Source organism: Cygnus atratus, chromosome 18 (genome assembly GCF_013377495.2).
Source record: "Cygnus atratus isolate AKBS03 ecotype Queensland, Australia chromosome 18, CAtr_DNAZoo_HiC_assembly, whole genome shotgun sequence".
NCBI lineage: Eukaryota > Metazoa > Chordata > Aves > Anseriformes > Anatidae > Cygnus > Cygnus atratus.
Genome location: NC_066379.1, coordinates 9,782,751 through 9,804,106, shown reverse-complemented (window position 1 = coordinate 9,804,106; position 21,356 = coordinate 9,782,751). Strand labels below are relative to the sequence as shown.

Genomic DNA, 21,356 nt, shown 5'->3' with positions numbered 1-21,356 from the left:
CGTCAAACATAAACGTTAAATAGCATCGAAATGCTATAATAACATTTACTTTGTGGGATTAGATCTTCATCCTTTAAAATGAACTGCTCTGCTTTTAAAAATAAATGGGTAAGGCACGAGTATTTTTCTTTAATACTTCTGAAGCCCCATTGCACTGCTCTGGATTCATGATTGTGTGAAAGTTAATGTCAAAGGATGCTATAATCCTTTTAATAACTTTTACGTATGCAAGTAAATGTAAAATTGGATGATTATGCTTGTCCTGTTAGTAATGGGAAATTAATTCTTTTAGCACAATTGTGTCTAAGCAGGAATTACAGGCATCCTATTTCTATTAGTGTAGTAGTTGGGATATGGTTCTGTTCTTATTTTAAACAGCTTGTTCCATGTCATCTTGGCCTCACTTGTTCACATCCTGGAAGAAGAAAAAAAAAAAGGCAACAACAAAAAATCTTTTGGCAATAATGGAATTAGCATGTGGATCGTGTTTACTGGCAAGTAAGGTTCATTAATTTTGTTAGTGTGTTGTAAGGTTTCTCAAACACAACTGAAAACATAGACCTAAATTCAAAATACACTGAAATACTTCGTGTGCAGCTCTTGGCATTCAGCTCTGGCGTTTCACTTGTTTTTGTGTCCATTATGAGCCATGCTAAAGGAAGGAACTGTTTTGGTTTACAACTACCCATAGCTTGGTATCATTAATTTGTTAAGTTAAGTGTCGAGAAAAACAAGCTATAAAACTCATAGTAAAATATTTCTCAAGCTCTGATGGTAAAACCTTCCAGCTGTTTGAGGACGATCTCTGTCTTTTCTCCGATTTCCACGCTTCCAGCTGGGAACAGATTCAAACATGACCGTGAAGCGTGGCGCAGCCTGCGATAAATTGACCGTGGGGGTGGCTGAGCGTCAGGTGAAGGGTGAAGAAATCGCCTGCATCCCTCGGATGGTTGTCTTCAGCATGTTTAGCATCTTGTGGCTGAGCACGAAGGCTTGTGGCAGAGCTCGGGGCATGGGAGCGATTCCCATGTCAGAGGAATGCCCATGCGATGCCTCTCGCTTCTACTGAGGGCTTACTTATGTAGGACCACGATCGTTGTATGTGAGCAGCACTGGCAGAGGTGGTTCGCGGGGATTTCCAAAAGCTCTCTGCTTTCCGTTGGCTTCCTGCAAGGAGCCGTCCAGGATTCCAGCTGTATTACAGAATAAAACCCAACAGCTGCATTCTGGAGATCGGTTTCACGTCGCATCCTGTCGGTTCAGACAGGCCTGAAATACAGACAGCCTGTGCTGCTCCCTGCTACTCGCCCTCTCAGCTCTTTGTTTCTGTGCTTGGTAATATCCCAAGCTGAAGACAGCTGCTTTGTTTAAGACATCCCCTTTCTGAGGTTCAGCTCATTGCTGAACGAGTGAAAAACTCGAAGGACTAACGTTCAGTCTTCACAGGAAGCATTTGTGGTCTTTGTGTTGTGCTAGTTGTTTAATTGCAAGCGCCGTGCCCTGCCTTGCTGCTGTGCCTGTGCACTGCTCAAAGCAGGCTACAGCAGGCACCTGCAGCGTCTCTGGTGCTGTTCTGCAGCCTGGTGAGATCAGGTTTTTAATCTACAATGAATTTGAGCCTACAGAAGTGATATAAAAAGTCTGGTATTGTGGGTCATCTTTTTTGTCATTGCGAGTTCTTGAAATAGCTATTTCAGTTCTGGTTTTGATAGATGGCTCCTGGGTTATTATTCTTTTATAAAATGGGACACCTCAAAGGAGCAAGATTAATAGCTTCATGAAATTTTAGCAAGGACTTTTCATAGAAATGGTGATCTCTGTCTTTAAAAAAGTACGTAGTTTAATAACTGGGTTGAAACAGTGTTGAATACTTTGTATTCTGTACTTGAAAAATACTTTAATATTTTGAAACTCTTCCGTTTTGCGAGCATTGCAGCACGGTTTTTGGGGAAAAAACAATATAAGGTACCTTCTTTTCCTTGTAATTGAAAGTAGAAATGACAAATCTGGGAAATAAGCTATGTGAGATATTTTACTATATCCCAACTGTTTAAAAAATGTTCCATATGTAGCTGCAGGAAAATATTCATTGCTTTATCCCCCGGCATTGCTGTAAATGAAAATATGTATGCAGTCTCTCCCAGGCATGCAGGCTGTATTTGCGTACTGCTGGAGATCTTGCAAAGCCAGCTTACCGGCGACTCCATCTGTTTTGTACTTAGTGTAAAGGAGTTAATGACCTGAGTAGTTAAGACTGTCCCGGTGATCTGTATAATCCTTTCATGCAAATAAGATAGTGTTGCAGTTAACCATTACTTTCTCTTAAATTTTGTAAACCTTTGTAGTAGAGATTTAGTAGAGCCCCCAATTAATTAGCCTAATTGAACTTGACAAAATTGAAAAATTTGGGGGATTGAATGGAGTATTCTGTAGGTCAGACGTATGAACCTGAGGATATGCAAGCAATTATTGGCCAGCAGACTCTTGGAGCTCACAATGAGGAATCAGCCCTAATTTATCAATATTGATTTCATGTAGGCTGTTTACTTGGACTTCAAGGTAGGTTTCTGATGCTACTTCGAGGACTGCAGAAATGACAATGCAAATAAAGACGATCCATGAAGCAGGCAACGTGTAGCACTACAGGTTGGCACCGTAAGGTGCTCCGTGACCTCATGCAGCTACAAAAGAGTTTTAAAAAGCTTAGGGACAGGCGATGGTGACTGGGGAGAGAGGGCTGTTTTCCTTACAAACCTTGTTATCCTGGAACACGCTGCATCTCGCTGGGCTGTGGGCTGTTTTAGTGAGAAAGGCATTGTAAATGCTAAGTGAAAAGATTGCAGGTATCAGCTACTCTCTTGAGATAGCCCTCTCTTGTAGATGGGGTGAAACGCTGGCAGAAAAACTAGCTGATGTGTTATAAATTACACATGTTGGAAAAGTTAGGGTAATGCAATTTTTAAAATCCCCTGTGGATTCACTAAGTTAATAATATTCAGAGGAAGCACTTCTTCTGACTTGTGTGTTTGGTATATAGTAAGCAGCCTCATTTAAATTAAATACAACCAAAATAATGGATTTTTTTTCAAGTCATAACCATATCATGTTCAGAACAAGAGAAAGAGGAGAGTTGCTAAATCATTCTTCTTTAAATGTTACACTTCGTGCTCTGGCTATATTCTGTTCATGAGTTTACTGCATTACTAGTAAATTTATTTAAAGAGCAGTGTATATTAAAAAAATAATAATAAATGTAGTTAATGCTTAAATGACTTGTCTATCTTGAAGTAGTACCCTATTTCCATTTAATGTAATTGCGATATTCATTCTTAGAATGAACTAATGTATGCCATGTGACAAATTCATTCATCGCTTTGTGTCGCGCAGGAAGCACAAGAAAAAGTCAGCCCATAAAATGGGTCCCTTGGGGAAATTCTGTGGCCTCACTGAAAATGCAAAGCATGTAAAATAGCAACATAAAAATTATACAGTGCTCCAAGCTACTATAGAGGCCCTTAAAGTTCTCTAGTACGCTCAGAGACTAATGCAGAGAGTGATTTCATGCTTATTTTGGTTTTATTGTAACTCCTTAGTCCAATTTGGAATTAATTCTTGTTCTGTTAGACAATAAAAGTAAAACCCAACAACAAATACTGTATGCGCAGAGTAATTTCCCCACTGCTGCCAGTCGGACTTCTTCTGCCATTTCCTTTGGAAGAATCAATACTCAAAACCTAGAAACAAATTATGTGGGCAAGTATATGTAGAGCTGTTGATGTCAGGCAAATAACTTAGTGTAACATTGGAGACAAAGCTTTAAGGTTTATGTGCTTAGGTGTAAAGTTAATGTAAAATTTTTATGGTCCTTAGGATTTAAAAAAATCATAATTAGAGTTGGGAGAATAATCTTGACCACTACAGAAATAACTCAAAGATCACTTGAAAAAGCTCACTGATTTCTCTATAGGCAATAACTGGCAGTTCAGTTAGACTCTCTTGGAACTGCTTGTTGTTTTTTTTAATAAACTTGTATATAATTTTTTATGTGCTCTCTCTGTGCAGTTTAATTTGTTTTATTGAATATATCTAGGGTATAGTATAGAGATACTCACTTCTATTGGGAAGTCTCATCTAGCCTGTTTTTTTGTTCATTTTCTTGTTTTTTGTTTTCCCAAAAGTGGGAGTATAGTTGTTGTTTTTTTAATATCTGTTGGATTTTTGTAAGTAATTTCAAATTGTAAAATGTGCAACTTCTGTCCTGCTACTTTTTACCCCAGTTATCTGCAATGCTTGTGGCCATAAAGCTCTTCAGATGCATGTCTCCACGTTGTGTAGGAGACTAGGGTTCAACAAGAGTTTTTCTCCTTTATAGATCATCTAATAGAGAAGATTGCTTCTTTTACTTACCGCAGTACTGTTTCATTTCTGTCTCATCAGTCTGTGTCATATATGAAAGCTACTAGTAACGGTGTTTTTTAGGGGATAAGTCCCATAATGTATCATACTGATAACCTTCGCACATCAGATAATTTAGAAAATAGCTTGAAATTTACAGCACTGCCTTGTAACTATAAGTGACTGCTGACTCTCTCTCTCTCTGTGTATATACATATATATATATATATATATATTTAATAACAAGACATTTTTCTCAGCGCTGTGAACTGACAGAATAAAGTTGGCCAGAATGAATTACCCTCCATTAAGTAGCATAAATCCCCAAACTGTGTGGTGCATCTTCTGGTTGTGCTTTGAGAGAGCATGGAGTGCTCCTTGCCATGCTCTTCCCTCTTTCCTGGCATCCACTTGGCATCTCCTGCTCCCTGCAGCCGTGCTGGGGATGGAGGCATGGGGCAGCCAGGAGGAGCAGCGTGCCAGGAGGCCAGCGGAGAGCGTGATCCCATAGCACAAGGCTGGGTTTGTTCTCTCCATGCTCCCCACCGGCCCTTCCCTGGCTGCTGTGAGAAGTATTTTTCTCCAGCAAGTCCAGAGCTGGAAAGGATGAAAGTTCGCACCCATGGTATGCATACCCCAGATCAACATCGCGCTGTCGAAACATGAAAATACTTCAGTAATTTTCTTTTTAATCTTAGCTGCCAGGCTGGAGTTGCTTTCCAGCAGCTATGCATGATGTGTGCCAGCTCTCTTCTGCTTATACTCTTGTTAAAATGTAAAGCAACAAATTTCCTGGCAGTCTCTGCAAAGTAGTGTAATATAACTTTCATTAGGAGAAGGTGATGAGCATAATGTGACTTCTTAACAGCTGCAGTAAGTGATGTGAAGCTATTAACATCTTTTCAAAACAAGTAACAAGTGAAAGGTTACTTTTCATCTTTATTACTAAAAATGTCATGGTATTTTAAGCAGGTAATATTTTGTTTTCACTTATCTGATCTAAGTAAATTTTTATTATGAATTCTCTAGCTATGTGTTGCTTTGAAACTAAGAAAACTCGAAAGATTCTGAAGTATGCTCTAGTGGATGACTTTAAAAATGAAAATTTAGACAAATTTTATGTATGGAAATGACTGCTGCTAACAAGGGATTTTAGCTCACTCTCATCCTTTAGCTATTAGGTTTATGATTCACCAAGAGTAGCCGATTCCACTGTTTATCTTTACATCAAATTATTTGGTTTTCACTTGAGTGTTCTTGAAAGGTGAAATGTGAGACAGGAGTGATGCTTTGGAATTGCTTAATAAGTAACCAAGCTATGTGGAGATGGGTAACCCACTGCGAGTACAAATGGGAAATGGAGGAGAAAGAATGGAGACCGTCATTGTTGAGGTGCACAACCCAGTCAATTAGTAGGTGAGTAGAAAGGTTTAGGAAGTCGAGTATTGCATATTAATAAGTGTGCTTGAAGAGTAGCTTGAACTCCAGAAGGACAAACGGGGTATCGTTCATTTTGGCAGCTGAATTGGAGTTCGCATTGTAGGGTGATTGGCATAGTTTTCATGGAAGTTAGTGGCTACGGGTCGTAGCCGTAGAATGAGGTGGTAGCAAGGAATGGCAGTGGTTCTCCTACACGTCGTGACACTTACTACATATCAGTATTAAAAACAGAGTCAGCATTGCTTCTAGTTGAATGAATTTCTTCATATGCTGGGGAAGGTTGTCAACCCAGAAGTAGGATCCGATTAGAGTATTTTATAAATATTACCCCAAATAGATGCCCTGGCACGCAGACTTGTTCTAACCTACACTGTAGCTGAATAAAGGCAGAGCTGGACTAGCCACCCTAGGATCTCGGTTTATAAGAAAGACATCAGCAATGCAGCTCAGTTCTGCAACCTCGTCAGAGATATTTTTCCGATCTTTTGCGTAGTTTATCTTGTATTTCTGCAAATATGTGATCACTGCCCACAGAAGTAATTATTTAACTTTTTTGTTTTCTGGAGGATGTAACAGGATTATTTTTCTTCATATGATTTACTCCTGCAAACAGAAATCAGGCTGTTGTCTTCAAGAGTGGAAAGTTTGGAACCAAAAATACGATTTGGAAGTGAAACGTGTTTCAGCTGCAAGTAATATTAATAGTAATTGCCACTTAGTGATCTTTCAGTTGGTAGAAACAAACCATCAAAATGATAATTGTAGGATTGATTGGGATTTAGATTGATTAACAAACTAGTCAACCAAGTGGGCAGCATGTGTTGGGCCAGAACTCTGCCTCTTGTGAAGTCAGCAGAGCTGAACTGGAATCAGTGGAGCAAAGCCCATTTTACACCATTTGTCCGCAGAATAAACATATGCCATGTCAGAAATAGAACTGTTGGAAACAATTGCTGCATGGGCTGCTGATGAGAAATAGCTGGAGAGTGATGTGAGGGGGATCACACTTCTTTACAGCCAGCTGACTTAGGGGTGCGGATGAGGCCAGTATGGCATCGTGGTGGGATCAAGAGTTGGATGCTGTAGTGCCACCAAGATGCTCTTGATAACATCTTTCTTAGCTCGCTCCATTGGGTGAAAGAATTTGATATTCATTATAAATGGGAAAGAAAACTTAAAGATTCCACACGAAATAAGCTACTTTGAAAAAGTGCAAGAATTTAACTTGGTTTCCACTGAAGTTGAGGAAATTCAGTGCTATTTTGCTATTGCAAGTCAATTGAAATCTATTTGATTTTTTTTAAAAAACTCTCCTTTAAAACCGTGTTTTTTTTATTTATTGGAAACACAGCCTAATGTGTTCAGGGAATGTATAATACACAGTTTCTCTACAGACTACTTCGGAATTTTCGTTATAATCTTCTGAGTCACTGTAAAACTTTGCCTGATAGTACAGTGTTTACTTCGAGATGTTCACCATCTTAAATCTAGATTATTCTGTTTTGCTCAAATGTGGACTGTCTGATTGTGAAATACCAGAACTAAACTTAACACTAAGAAAGAACCTCTGTTTGGGTGAAAAGCTAAAATACCTGGTTTTTGAAGTATGCTCTCTCAAGCAAATCATCCTGTTTATGTGGTTTTGGGGCACGTGTGTGACCTCTGTTGTGTGACAGCCTATAGCCTCCATCACATGACATAATTAGATTAAGCTTTCCTTATATGAAAAAGTTTTTAGATCATTCTTAAATTCTAAATGGGATTGTACTGTAATCAGAAGCTAATTTTCTTTTCTCATTACCTCCTGCCATTCTGTGATATGAGAACACTTTGTTCTCCACAAGAGTCTTCACTCAGAGCTTTGGTTTGTCACAGAAGTAATTAGCTAGTAAAGACATTGGATTTTCTTAGATATCTTCATCAAGGCATGCAGGTGAACAGATCTCACAGCCAAGGATGGGTGTCCTTCCAGTTTAATGTGCCTCATTTACAGTCCCTGCTCTTTGCACATTGACAGCCCTTCAGTTAGAGATGTGGGTTTGGATTCAGGAAATGCAGCTTCATAGCATCGTTCATCCCACACCAAACTTTAATGCTATGGGCTGTGTTAAATATTAGAAAATTATCATTGTAGAGTGTTTAGATTTTTAAATGTGCCCACTTATTTCCTCTAATTATATAGTTTACTTGATGTCTGCCTTTTTTGTGTGTCTATATTTAACATTAGGCTCTACTTTCTTTGAATGACTTACAGGTGAAATACTTGGCTGTAAGTTTTATTTTATTTCCTGTGTAACTGCATTTGTTTCAAAAAAAAAAAAAAAAGAAAAAAGAAAACGAAACCTATGCAAGTCTAACTGTTGTTTTCCCTTTTCTTCCTAGTTTGCTGTTTTGTGGTTCATAAGAGATGCCATGAGTTTGTCACTTTCTCATGTCCTGGGGCTGACAAGGGACCTGACACTGATGTAAGTACATTGGCATTTGATATGCTGCTCTTATGAATAGTTCTATGTTGCTGCACCTAACAGTGAGAACACATTGCAAGCAATATCAATAAATTCTTTATGGTAAATATTTATAATCCTAGTTGTTTTAATTTAAGTGTTCTGAAGTGAATATTGAAGATCTATGGACTTTAAAGATTTATTTTTGTTAACAAAATTAACTACAGATGAATGTGTGACTGAGATCAATATTCCTCAGAATGTGACAACCCTGAGGTGCTTACCCAAGCTTAAATCAGTGTTTTATTTTTGTTTGGTTTGTGTTGAATGTATTTGATGCTAACAATGCCCAGGAGAGGCTGCACATTTTTCTGAGCTTGTTTGTGTATCTATCATATCTCAAGGTATAACCTCAAAGTTGACTCTGGTCCATGTCCTCTCTGCACACAGGGATCTGTAGCTCCAGCTACGTGCCAGTGATTAGATCCAACTTATCTTGAGCCAGCAGGCATATCTCAGATAGGTTGTTTGAAACTTGAATTATCCCCGTGCCTGAGATAGTACACCAGTCAGGATATACCCATTCTATCTTGCCCTGTCAATACTTGCATATACAAGGAGCATTTTCAGTCAACAACCAGTTTTTACGTTCAACACATCTGCCAACATGGAGAGGCAGATGTACAAGAATTTTGTGTCACCCTGCTGAAATAATAAACAAATTGTTTGTTCACATAAAAATAACATTTCTTTGGGATTTGTAAATTCCACTTTACGGTGAAGTAATTTAACATCTGCTTATGGGAACAATACATTCCAAGTGTTCTTTCTCTAAACGGCTCTGTTTTGTCTCTTATAACATATTCATGCTCCAGATTGTAGGCTATTATCTCCTCTGATGAAACACACCAGAAGACTTTTCTTACTAGGTTTTAATGAGCTTCTCATGAATTGTTTTAATATGCTAGACATGAGATCAATGAACAATATATGGGTAGAAGCTGCAAGAGGTTCTGGAAAATTAGAGATGTTAAAAACTTTTCTTGTTTTTAAGCTCAAGTACAGAGAAATGTCCAAGAACTGGAAAGTATTTTTAAGACAGCTTGTTTTTTAAACACATTTCACATAATCTAAATTTAGGCACATAAGAAATGCTTAAGTTAAGAGCTGTGTGGCAGCAGACTGAAGTTGCTGGCAGAAACTCTGCAGTCCTCAACACCCATTTCTTCTCTTCCTATCTTTCCCCCTGCCCTGTCCCCACTTACCGGGAGGCCTGACCCTCTCATTGATTTGCTCCTGACTGGTGTAACTTTGTGATACTGCCCTCTAAAATCCTACTTGAAAACTTGGGGTTCGGGGAACTGAATTCAGAAGCAGATAGATGCAGCAACCTCACAGCAGCGTAACCCATCAGGGCATTGGGTCAGGATGGCAGTGGACGGAGACAGTTTCTGCTGTCCAGTTTCTCTGCTGTATCAAAAGGCAGATTAGATTCGTAAAGATAGGTGACACGACTCCAGACCCAAATCGTACATTGTTCGGGTAGGTAAGCAAGAAGAAGTGAAGTACTTCAGGTCTGCACTAAAAACTGTTTCTCTGGTGTAAATGAAAGATGCTGCTTGTTTAATGGTACTGCTATCTTAATGACGGGTCCACAAATGCGCCATAAACTTTAGAATATGATGTCACAAAATAGGCATGCTAAATTTAAGTAGTTGTAATCATGAATATGTTGAAATGATTACAACAGGACCTTTGTTTAGGAGTTCCAAATGCAACTACGTTTTTAAGACATTGTCTTTCTCCAGAGATCCCCTAGCTTCAATTACTACTACTTTGGCAACAGCTTAAAATGGAATAAGCTTCACAATACTCTACATACCATTGCTAAAATCAATTTAATCAGATTAAAAATACAATTGTAACTGAAACCTTTCTTTTCACCTTTCCACCTCTTTCCGTATTCCGTTCTGATATCTCACAAAATGTTCCATTATTGATCTGTATCTGTATCTCCAGACATCTTTTTCTTCCTGTTCAGTTTCTGCTCTTAGCTCCTCATCTCAAATTTTCGTCATCTTTCCTCAGCTGCTCCTGCTGCAGCCCTGGTTACATATTGCAGTTTAAGCCTCGTGATGCCCCAAAAGTACATTTGCTCCAGCAGTGAGATTCAAAGCATCTGTGCCAAGGGCCTTGCAGCGTACGGGTGTAGTCACCAGAAGTGAAGGAGATCCAAAGATCAAGTCAGGGTGTAAGACTCTGCAAGTCTGGCTCCAAGCACGGAGCAGTTACTGATTACCTGTAAAGAATGTGGATGGTGCCGAGGTTTATTAGGCATGGTGAAAAGGACCAGGGAATAGGAAATGCCACTGCAGTTGCAGTGCACTCCTCGGGAGCTTTGAGGATTATTCTGAGCTGTACACTAAGCATCTCCTTCCCTTTAGTGTAGAGCACAGCTTCTTTGTGGGAAGTCATTAACTGAGCTGAGGTCAATTTTTCTGACAGGAGTCAAAGGAAGAGACTTTGGCACAATACTGTAGTGGTCAGAGCCCTCGCCTGGAAGATAAAGCAGGGCTTGCAGGTGTTCGTGCAGCCTCCCTGCCTGGTGCCGCCAGGGAGCCGGTCTGCAGCCTGGCTTCGGCTCATCGTGTTTGTAGCAGGCAGGCTCTTGGTGCATTTTATTAGGCAGATGCACTTTATTTAGCAGGCTGTGCTGCAGAAACAATCGTGAAGGCAGGAACAAGAAGCCAAGATTATTTTTCATACCTGTCCTTTTCTGAAAGCTCCTGAATTATTTAAACATTGGAGGGAGGTGTGGAAATCGGCTCTGTCTGAAAGGTGTAGCAATTAAAGCAGTCTTTTGGACTTTGGAAGTTGTGGATTTGAACTGCCCTGAGCTACAGATGATTTTAGGCGTGGTCCAAGCATGCCGGCTCATTGGGGTGGCATTTGGGTGATTCTTCAAGTTTATAACCCTGTGTACACCTTCTGTATCAGGTGCTGGGCAGCGCCAGCACCGACGCTGTGCTGCGTGCTACGATACCTGCTTTTCCAGAACCTCTCACCTGGACTTTGGTAGGAGCCCTTTACATATCAGCTGCTGTTGGTACCAAACCCAATAAAGGGCAGCGTTATCAGTAAAAGCCAAAGCAGGCAATAGTGACTACAGTATTAACGCTGACACTGATGCCTTCAGCCCAGCAGTCTTAGCAGCCGTCGGGCTGGGTGAAATGCAGCATCACCAGTATCAGTGCCAAAATGTTAGCGTTAAAGGGGGCCGGCAGGTCAGCAACACACTCCTGTGCCTGTCCAACTACTCCTCCTCTCAACACAGCTCGTACCATTGCTGATTTGCTTTGGTCGGTCCTAAAAACAAAGCAGAACAAAACAAAGCAAGTTTTGTTTTAATGCTCAGTTACGAAATAAGATGTTTAAAAATAAGCATTGTTGTTTGAAAATTTCAGTGGTGACACTTGTGGCTAGTTCTTCTGTATCTGCAATGAAAAGTTTGATTCTTGAATGGTTTTGATTTTTGTTAACTGTTTTTCCCTGGAGCTCATAAATGAGAGTGAACACTTGTTTGTGACACCATTTAAGTTTCCCAAGAATCTCTTCACTGTTTTAGAATCTGCTGTGTGGCAGGTTTTTAAGTCTTTAATGTTGCTGACTGTATTTCTTGATTTTATTTATTTATTTATTTTTGCTTTGGTGATTAAATATATAAGCCTAATGCCTTATTTTAGTATTAGGGTTGCAAAATGATCATTTTGAATATTTACACAGAAGTGACATCTGAAAAACGCTTTTAAGATTAAAAGCAACCAGAAAATAAATGTTTTATTAAAACTGTGGTACATTAGTGGGTCCTATTAAACAAAGAGGATTGTAGAATGTTATACTTTAATTTACTGAAATGTTTGACTATAATGTCTGCCCTTTTACAGTTCAGTAGCTTATTCCTATCCTAGTCAGTACAAGCTTAGTTCAGAAAAGTAATGTAATGTGGAGCTTATCATAATATTTAGCAGATTTTTAAATATTTTAAAAGTCCTTTTCTAAATTGTTTTGTGCAAGTGCACCATTCATTTGCATATTCAAATTCTCCAGTGTCTTTGCCTTTCCATTAGTTGTAGGAGAGTGCAATATTGCAGTTAATGGAAGAAAATTTCCAGAGCAGTGCTATACACAGGTTGCAGTTTTCTGTCTCTCTCTCTCTAGTCAAACATATTAAAAAAAAAAAAAAGAGAAAGAGAAAGAGATAAACATATCCACCTGCATAAATATATCTTCCTTATGTTTTGCTCAGGTGAGGAAATTTCTGATTTTTTGCAATAAGACATCTCCTTGGAAATGTGTTTTTTTTTATTATTATTATTTTATTTTCTGTAAGCTTTCTCAAGTGGTAGGCGTTTATTATGAGAGACGGCCATTTTCATCTTACAAAACGCTGTGTGATGTTTGTAGTGAGAGCAGTGCGGAGCCAGTAGGTCAGAACCAAGGGATGGTGCAGGTCTGCTGATGAACAGCTTGGAATATGCAGTGCTCGAGCCTTTCAGGGAGTATTGTTCTGATTCAATAAAAGTTACAAGCTAGCACTCACTGCACTTTTCACATAAAGCAGGAAATCCTCACAAATGTTTCATTGCAATAATTATCAGTTATATTTATTTTACTTGACAAGGAGACCCCAAAGTCTAACGGCCAGATAGGTGCCTTGCAGCCAGTTAGCCAGGGTTAGAATAAAAAAACATTTCCATGTACATGTTTCCCACTCAAACAAAGTTGCCTTTTACAGCCACAGGAGTCAGTACTTGAAGGTGCGTATTCCCAAACATCCTGCGGAGGTCTGGGTATCTAGGACATGATGGCAAGGATTTATTTATAGATTCGTCTTGAGGCGAGATGGTATGGCATTTACACTACAGGCCTCGAGGGATGTGGAGGGTTTCTGAGTGGTGAAGTTTGTTAGTCACTTACAAAGATCCAAAGGGGGGAAACCCTTAGTTTTTGTAAGTGGCGTTCTGACTTCCATGGAAGCTGAATGTGTATACAAGGGTGAGGGCTAAGCATATCTTTAATTTTATTTTTATATTTTTGAAAGAGAGAATTGGATTACTTTAAATCATGTGCAAAGAGATTTCTGTCATGTAGTTAAGTTTTTGTCAAAGCTCTTTGTAGCAGTTTCTTGGCTGCAGCAATGCCCTGCGGAAAGGGGAGGCTCTGCTGGCAGTGTCAGGAATTTCTCCAAATGTACTGGACAGTTGCAGTGAAGCTTAGTTTTAAATTCTGGATATTCAGAAAACGAAGAAATATTTTCAGACTATGCTATGCACAACCCTTTTCTTATTTCCTAGCCTTTCTTACATGCCATACAGCTAAGTATTTAACAGTAAACTTTGACCATGCAGCTGTATAAAATCCTTCAATGTGCTAAAAATAGTGGTGTACAAATATTGTCTCCTCGTGTAACATTTTTTCTGCAGTACTCTATAGCTGTAACAGAGAAAAGAAGTCATTATTATTACTTTCAAATTAAATGCCTTAATAAAGGTGCATGCAAAAAAGAGGGAAGCCCAAAATCCCCTCCTTTCTGTTTTACTCAGGTTAGCTGAAATGAGAGGTTATAAGAGCTGGGTTTGTGCCAAAAGGAAAATAATATTGGTGAATAAAGTGGTCTTCTCTGTGGCAAGTGCTGAAATGATGGTGGCTGGGGAGCAATATTTTGTTTCAGTTGAAACAACAAGAATTCAGACAATCAAAAAAATTGTAAGTCTCTAATGTCTTAGCAAAATACCAATACAGGAACTTACCTTATCGCTATCTAATATGTCCCTGTAGGTTGAATAGAAAATACTCATCTTTTCCTCATGACCAGCTTTTATGGTAATGCTATTGAGTACTATTTAACAGCTCCTGTATTTCAAGCCTGCTTCTGCTATACTCTACTTGAAGCATCATCTCCAATTCAGATTTTTTTTTTTTTAGTGTTCATAAAACTATTCTAAATTGTTGATGAAATGCTTTAAATTGGAGTAAACTACTGTAAATATATGAGCAACCTCTAAAATTGACTGTGGTGGTAACTAGCTTCACTAAGATGAATTTAAGGGACCACTAATTGAATTTCTTTCAAAAAAGATACTTTAAAATTGTTAAATCTTTTCTTTGTTTCTTAAAGAAATGTAGTAACCAGACTGTTTTCAGAGTTAGAATTAAAATAAAACAGCAGTACTTTAAAATACTGTCTGAATATATTCACTTTTTAAAGCAATGAGTCTATAAAACAATATAGATTGCACAAGAACTCAGACACTGCAGTCTCTGTATCAGCACTATTCTCCTTTCAGACTTGGAATAATACAGGATCCAAAGGAGGTTTATAAGTTAAATAAATAAATAGAAATTCAAAAGACAAAAAAAAAAAAAAAAACGGGGGGGGGGGCAGAGCAAGTGACTCTACTGTCGAGGGAGATTAAATCTGACTTTCCTACTCCGAATTGCAGTGAGTTCTTAATATTTAAGCACCTGGGAGAGAACGAAGTGATAAGATTATGCTTACGCAAAACGAACCAGCAAAGCCATCTCATCTCAGCCGGCGGGGTAGCTGACCTCCTGGATGGTGAAGGTGACATAGATGGAAAAGATGTTAAAGTGGATAAGCCTCTTGATATTGAAATTATTTGGGAGTTTTATTATCTTAAGCACATTTGGCAAAAAAAATCATTCTAAATTTGAACAACTGAGATTCCACAGGACACTGCAGGAGCTGAATATGCTCACGAGTAGCTTGGATATTGCGATATCATATAGCTACACAATTCGCAGCTGACAGGAGGGCTGACAAGAACTCAGGAGCGATAATAAAAGTTCAGAATTTTTTCTACGTATAATGGTGTGAGGTAATAAAACGGGGGTGGTGGATCAGTGCGAGCTGATGGTGAAGGCAGCAGTGCAGGAAGGAAGGAGCCAGGCCTCCTTGCAGGTGCTCCTCCAGGAGCCAGGCCTCCCTGTGGGCCGCACGCAGCCCGCATCTTACACAAAGGTGCTGAGGGGAGTGCAGGGATGGCTGAGAAGTGAGTACGCCGATTTTCGGTGCTTTCTGTAGATTTCTGCAGCTCTTCCGGAGGGGAATTTAGGAAAGAAGGGAAATGCTAAAGGTCTTTGAAGGTGCTCGGCTGCTTTCCGTGGCTGCTGGGATCTAAGAAGGGATCATGCAGGCAGCTTGTGGAGGGGGCCTTGGCTGCCAAACAGTGATGGCTTTGGGGGCAACGAGGGGTAAATGCTGCAGCAGGTTGCTAAAAAAGCGAAGGCACCTTGTTTGGGGGCTTATGGTGCTTTTCCAAATGGTGCTGTAGGTTTAGTTTTGGCACTCAGACACTGCGGAGAGGCAAGATGAGTCCTGTGAGGCTGTGTTATGCTCTTCATGTTATGAGCCCTGTGGTTTTGGAATTAGAAGAAAAGCTGAACCTCAGATACTGGGTGGGGGGACATCAGTGGGAAATGGTCCTTTAGGAACGAGTCCAGAGGTTCAGCGGGACAGCAGTGGGCTTGGGGTTGGCATTAGGCTTGGGGCAGAGCTCCTTGGCTGGGCAGTATTACCCCATGCAGCTCAGGAGCTGCTGTTGTGATAGAAATCCTTCAGGAGCCACACCGCTGTGTTAAGCAGGGGTAAATGGATGTAGGTGAGCTGTCCTGAGCTGTGTAGACATCTTACTGCTTTTCCTTTTCTGGTCAGTGCCAGGTGCTGAAATCTTCACTGATTTTTGTGATTCTTTTTTTTTTCTTTGCTCATTTTTTTGTTTTGCTGGCTTTATTTATATATCCAGACTGTTTATATGTTAGGAAGACAGTTTCAGAATATTTCCAAGTTTTTTTAAGAAATATTTCCAAGTTTCAGAGTGAAAGATGAAGTCGTTTTACCAGTCTTTGCTGGGAATTTAAAAAAAATTTAAAACCCAAAAAAGTCATGAAAAGTGAAGGCAGTAACTAAAAGCATAGTATTAAGACTTACTGTAGAACGTGGTTAAAAAGGGATTTTAATCAGAAAGCTTTGCAGCTGTTTTTCCAGGGATAATGAAATGTGGCAGCAGGCTGCCTCTGATTTGCTTTTAACCATTTGGTTGTTTTTGCAGTGAATGCAACAATCATCTATGTTTAACATTGTGAGAGACTTGAACAACAAACAGGCATCACTGACAAATATTATAGCCAACAAGAATTTTGTTCTTGCTAATCTGAGTTTTGGATAATAGGCAATCTTATACTAGAAATATTTTCTTTTTAATTAAAATAAAAATCTGCTCACTTTATTACAAAAGATACACAAAGACAGGCAAATCTGTCAAATAACAAAGTCTACTGCCTGACAGAATATCAAAAACTCTTTCTTAAGGAGACACTTTTATGAATTTTTTGACGTGATTCTTAAACAGCTCTGATGCAATAAAATTATTAATCTTTCATTGTATACCCTAAGGAAAGAAAATATAGAAATCCCTACATGTATAAGTTGAGATATCAACTTAGTGTGTATTAATCAGAATGACTTTGTCTAAAGTAGACATTAGTAGATATTACAAAACAATTACAATGCAAACATAGCTTTTGTCAAAATATGATATTCTTTACTATATTCCTACTTCCTTTTCCCCAAAAGCTAGTCCTAGTTATCAAAATAAACAAGATCACACTCAATGCAGTAAGTACTTTAAAAAAAAAAATTACAGTACAAGAAGAATACTTTTATTATAAAACCAAACATTTTATTTCTTATGATTACTCTGACTTCTTAATCTCTGCAGAGTATCCAAAGTAGCATATGGCAAAATAAAAGTTTCATGCTGCTGGGGTATATACTTGTGGTTTTGATCTCAAAACCATACAAACTAACTGCAGGGAAGATTTGCCTATCAAAATTCTTATTTTTAATTATTTAAGAATCATTTTTAATCAGCTATAATGGCTGATTTTGAAATGCAGATATTGGAGTATACTGGCAGTGAATTGCAGTTCAAACAGGATCACACAAGTTAAGGATCCTTTTAATGACTGGGAGGGAAATTTAAAAAAGAAATCTCCAAAACCAAAAAAAGATGATGTGTGCATTGTGTGTACAGTCCGCATGGGCTCTGCTGGCACCTGCAGCTAGTTCATGTGCTTCCTTGAACCCCACTTCCTTGTGCTCCACCAAGGTAGTTCTTGGGTTGACTTTCTCAAAGGAGCTCTGGAAAAGAGCTGTGCAGATCCTCTCCTTCCCTTTTTTATGGACATGCGAGATGGGTGACTGCCTACACCTCATGGCAACTCTGAAGTCACATTTACTTGGATCTTCCATCGCATCTTCAGTGGTTCAGTTCATAGGGCTGGCACCTGAGACACGGGGCAGGTGCAGTTCAGCTTTTCTTTGTTATAGCCTGAGATTGGACAATTCACAGCTTTGAAGGCTTTGGATTTATAAAGAATATCTTTATAATAGAATATCAATATCAATAGAATATCAAAAGAATATCAATAGAATATCAAAACTTTTTTGAATCCCCAAAACTGAAGTTGAAGTTTTTCCAACAGCCCTTATTTTTGCTGTCCAATTGTTAGAGGGTATTTAGTTGTGCAATTTAAGTAGAATTTAATTATTTCCATGTCATCTTACAAGGAAACCCTTTCCAAAAGTTAGTTGTGTCAATCTTTAAGCTGTATGTAAATATTAATGATGTGATATTAGGGTGTGGGGGGGGGGGAAAGCATCAGGCTTACTCATAATGTTTTGTTACATGAGATATCATGTGTAAAATGTAACATAGCCATTTCTATCAGGTTCCACCCCCACAATCACATGTTTAAAAAAAAAAAAAAAGTCTGATTATGGCATACTGAACTTATTAGCTGGGAGGAACGTACGCAGGCACAGACCACTGAGAATATTTTGCAGAATGCCAAACGCTTTTAGCACTGTCTGTTTTTGAGGTGGCAGTTCTTGCACCAAAATTAGATGAAAGCTTAATTTGGAATAAAATGAGTGGGCTAATTTTGAAAAGCACTGTAGATCCCATATGCTACAAATAATTCTGGGATGTGTCACCAGGGAGCATACCTATCTTTGTAAATTTTTGGTGGCTGTTTCCTTGGGGTGCTGGGAGAAATTTGCCAACACTCACTGAGATAAACTGGTATAGCTTCTGTCTCTTGATTTAAATCACAACTCCGAGAAGCCGCCTGTGGGGCTGGGAGAACAAGAACCACTTGTGCTTTGTAGGAAGGAACAGGATACTTTTATCATCGTGCTTTGATCACGGGCTAGAGGGAAGAGAGTGAGGGGAGGTTGGGTCAGACCCTTACCAGCAAGACAGCTGCCACTATCCTCCTGTTTGATGAGCTCTGTTTTTCTGTCTGGTCCTGGTAAAGCCTTTGGGCAGCTTGGCATAAACAAACTCCGCTTTATGCTTGGGCTTGCTTTTGTCATTTGTTCGTTTCCTCTTCCTCTTAGCTGTCCATCACTGGGGTAACATCCAGGTAGTTCATAGATTTTCTTTAGGCTTTGGAAGAGATCAGATTGTCTTGAAATAGCCAGTGATATCAGGGAACATGTATTACATGATATCACTATCAGAAAATAATTATTCGTTTTTATAATTGGTCAGATTTTTGTGACATGCTGATGAAAGTTTACGCACAGATTTTAAACCAACAGCATATTATCTGCACTGAAGAATGAAATGCTGGTGCTTCCACTGAAGTACCGTTGTGCCAGTCATGATTCCTTTCATAATTTGATTTCAGCTATTCCCTTGCAGATAAACAGGAGTGTGACCCATGTGATTAATGAAACTTAATCCTTAAAATACCAGCGATCGTAAGCTGAGCTCATAAAGTAAAAGCAAAAGCATATCATAAGTTCTGCTAATGAGAACTTAATAGATATAAAAGTCTGAGATTGATTTATTTGTTTTTCTTTTTGTCCCCACGAGGAGGGTACCTGCTGAACTAAGGCGTGAAATAAATTTCTCTGTGTTGGGAAAACCGTTGTAATCTGTAACAGAGCTACCTTCGGGTCTGTTTCTACGGCAACAGGAGCATCAGACCAGCAAAGAATGGACCAGAAAGGAGATAAAAGCTTCTATAAGAATAGTTACAAAAAGCATATGCATAGATTTGGCTACTTTTGTTTCCTCTTAAAAAAAAAAAAAAAAAAAAAAAAGAGTTTTTTGAAATCTGGTTATTCTGGTAGCTGTTTAGTTTGGACCCTATTGGTATTGAAAGACTAGCAGAATAATAGCAAATGATTAACTTCATGGACATTAATTAAGAAGAGTTTATTAAAAAAAAAAAAAAAACAACACTCAAGGCTGAGCTTACTGGAAGTGATACAATTTTTAAAGCAGTTTTTATCTAACATCTTAAAAAGGCATTTTCTGAATCTTAGGGTTTTCTCTTTTTTATTTTTTATTTATTGGAAAAGTTATTCTGAGATGGGTTATATATATTTAGTTTGCAAATAACCCTTCTTCCTTTCTTACTAGCTGCTTTATTATCAATAATTTCTTTTGGGTGTCTAATTGTGAAGTATGCAAATTGTAAGTTAATTATTGCTAGTCCATGTGGTCAGTATTATTCTTCTCTGTGTCCCTGTGTTGTCAGAGATCGGGTAAGACCATGTGAAGAAAAAAAAAAAGAATTTAAAAGCTCTTTTCTCCATCTCTTACGCTTATCACTGACACTAATTAAAAACATAAAATAAGCGCAATTGCATCAGAACTTGACATTAATGCTGTGATACTTCTTGAAAATGAAATCTTCTGATCTCTTTTTAGCAAAACCTATTTTTATAATGTTTTTCTCATTTCAAAGAAAAAAATCTGGTTAAAAAGAAAGTGATGCATATTTATATGCTTTAATTTTATTTTTGAAATTAAAAATCTTTATTAAGAAAGAAAGAAACCTTTTGAAAATATTCTAGCTCTGCTTTTGTCCTTCAGATATTCCTAATGCATGGTTCTACAGGTGCTTTGCAATGCATTAATGTTTAGAAGTCTGACTTTTGGAGCTTTGAAAGCAAGTATTATACATAACACAGCAAAAGACTGTTGCTATTTTACTTTAAAAAGTTAGCATATCACTTTATGGAAGTGTGGCACCCCTTTCTTTATAGTTTTTACTTCTGATCTTTGTAAAGTATATAAAATGTGCACTGTCACATTTCAAATGTGCAATACTAATACAGTGATTTGGAAAACAGGGAGATGATATAGTTGCACGGTCTCGATTTCTTGAAATGAAGAGCACTGTGTAAATCATGATAGTTTTGTTGAATAGGAACTCAAATGAGCATAGGTGAATTATTACTTTTAGTCTGTTTGTTTAGGTAGTAGTTTGTAAGAAATCTTATATATCTTGTCCAGAAATAAGGCTAAAAAGCAGCCTTCCAGCAGAGCTGAGGTTAGAAGGAGCTGGGGACAGTCAGGCATCAGAATGTATATAAAACCTGTGCTAGGAAGGCCGTTAATATATGCATGTCATTTTTATGAAGAATATTCTTTCTTTCATTGCCACAGATTTTTGTTCAGTAGTTTTCTAGATTTTTTTTTTCTAGAATAACTTGAAATCTAGAATTATCCCAAATGATTTTCTTCCTGAGAAAACAATTTGAAATTAACTAAAGGTAATTTGAGCCCCTCAGACCTTGCACACAACAGGCAGAAGACCTGGATATCTCTTATAAATAGCTTTATGAAATCCTTCCTTAGTTCAAATCCACTTTTATTTTTCAAGGTCTATATTAGTACCTACAGATTGACCTACTTACAAGTAAATGAGTCGTGTTGTATTGTTAAATCTGGAAGCCTAAAATCCCATTCCTCACCACACATTAACGGCATTGCTTTTTGAACATACTAAAAAGCTTTTTACTTTGCTTAATTAAAATAAGAATTTTAACAAGCAGAGGCTTTATATGGTCGTCCTCAAAGTTTATTCATTTTGTCCTGTTGACTTTGTTCTGCAGAGTGAAATTCATTTCTCAATCTTGAGATTAAATTAAGTCAACAGTAATGTGTAATTTTCACTACTTCTTCATTAAGATAG

At 38.3% G+C, this 21,356-nt stretch overlaps 1 protein-coding gene across 3 annotated transcripts in view; it reads left to right on the top strand.

The window, feature by feature from the left end:
• PRKCA (protein kinase C alpha) overlaps positions 1-21,356 on the top strand; it is a 154,793-nt gene that overhangs the window by 50,316 nt on the left and 83,121 nt on the right. For all 3 annotated transcript variants that reach the window (XM_035558680.2, XM_035558679.2, XM_035558681.2), the window contains one exon: positions 8,218-8,300. In XM_035558680.2, coding sequence (XP_035414573.1) covers positions 8,218-8,300 — 83 coding nt within the window. The remainder of the gene's footprint in view (positions 1-8,217; positions 8,301-21,356) is intronic.